This window comes from Apostichopus japonicus, chromosome 19, assembly GCF_037975245.1.
Source record: "Apostichopus japonicus isolate 1M-3 chromosome 19, ASM3797524v1, whole genome shotgun sequence".
NCBI classification, from domain to species: Eukaryota; Metazoa; Echinodermata; class Holothuroidea; order Aspidochirotida; family Stichopodidae; genus Apostichopus; species Apostichopus japonicus.
This window is the reverse complement of record NC_092579.1, coordinates 571,635-573,028: the sequence shown is the minus strand read 5'-3', so window position 1 is coordinate 573,028 and position 1,394 is coordinate 571,635. Positions and strand designations below refer to the sequence as shown.

General features: G+C 48.2%; 1 protein-coding gene across 1 annotated transcript; it reads right to left on the bottom strand.

Annotated features, from left to right (window-relative positions):
• Nucleotides 1-331: 331 nt before the first annotated feature.
• LOC139959694 (uncharacterized) lies at nucleotides 332-1,042 on the bottom strand. The gene has a single exon (XM_071957493.1). The coding sequence runs from the start codon at nucleotides 1,040-1,042 to the stop codon at nucleotides 332-334; it is 711 nt and encodes a 236-aa protein (XP_071813594.1).
• Between the last annotated feature and the right edge of the window lie 352 nt (nucleotides 1,043-1,394).

The following is a 1,394-nucleotide window of genomic DNA, read 5'->3' as shown; positions in this document are numbered from 1 at the left end:
TTTGGCGCTGGATAGTGCATCAATAGCTTTTTCAAGCTCAATCATTGTAGGCTCCTCGTCTAGTTTCTCTAGTACTGGTAGGACAGGGATGCAGTTGATGGCATAACTGGTATAACTCAAGGTAATCCTCCACCCATCTGTCCATCTGCTTGTTTGGGTCAGTGATGATCTCCCCTGATTTTGTCTTCAGGGGTGCTGACTTCTTTACAGCTGGCCCAGTTGCCTGCCTGATTCCTTCATACATGGCCCCGATGTTGCCACTAGTGGAGGCCTGTTCGATGGAGGTGCTCAGCTGAGTCCAATAATCATTAACACATTTCCTGGCAATCCTCTAACTCTCAGCCTTAGATTTCCTCAGGGCACTCAAGGTCTTGGCACTTGGATCTTGCTTCCATCTTATAAGAGCCTGTCTCTTGGCTGTTGTTGCAGGTGCAATAACTTTCAAGTTGGCATCATACCAATCGGTGTTTTGTTTTTTCTTCCTCCCAAAAGCATCGATGGCTGACTGGTGGATGAAGGAGCTAAGCTGACACCATCTTGATTCTGCAGTTTCATCAGGAAGAGCAGGGCCGAAGTCCTTCATGGATGCGTTGAATTTGTGAGTTTTTGCAGTATCCGCAGTACAGGCAGTGTTGATCTTTGGGAGACCTCTTGGTTTGGCATGGTGTATCCTTTTGGGCTGCAGTACAACTTTGCTGATGACTAGAGCGTGGTTGGTATCACAATCAGCGCTATGGTAGCTGCGGGTTGTATGCACATCTCCAATGCGACTTCTTCTAGTGATGATCAGGTCAAGCTGATGCCACTGATATGAGCGTGGGTGCATCCAGGACACTCTATGTTTTTCTTTGTGCTGAAAGTAGGTGTTTGTAATGCATAAGTTCCTGTTGCAACAGAGTTCCAGAAGTTTTTGACCATTTTCATTGATCTTTCCTTCTCCATGGTGACCGACGCATGTGGGCCAGGAATCATGTTCAGCACCGACTCTTGCATTGAAGTCACCTAGCAGGTAGAGGTCTTCCGATTCTGCAAAGCTCAGCATCAATGGCGGCTGTTTTGCGGATGTCGTTGATGTTCTGGAGATCTTCTGAAGTGCCTGGCGTCATAGTTCTAACATTCCAGCTTGCCAGACGAAGTGCTGGAAGTTTCTTCAAATTTCTTCTTGTATTGCTGGGAAGGTAGGTATTTCGGTCCACAGCTCAGGTGCTTAGCACCCTAAGCCCCTTGCACCCAAAGAAGCATGTAGCCCGTGTCGGAACAGCACCTTACTGGCTGGGGGCTGCCCAGTTTTGGCGGGCGGTAGCTGATCAGTGGAGTTACAATGACTCCTCCCACCGACGAAGACAACCCGTGGCGTCCATCTCTACGACAATTGAGATTTGACTTATAACCCG

Bases quoted from the DNA above. Each gene is read 5' to 3' on its own strand.
- LOC139959694 (XM_071957493.1), bottom strand. From the start codon at position 1,042: ATGCTGAGCTTTGCAGAATCGGAAGACCTCTACCTGCTAGGTGACTTC.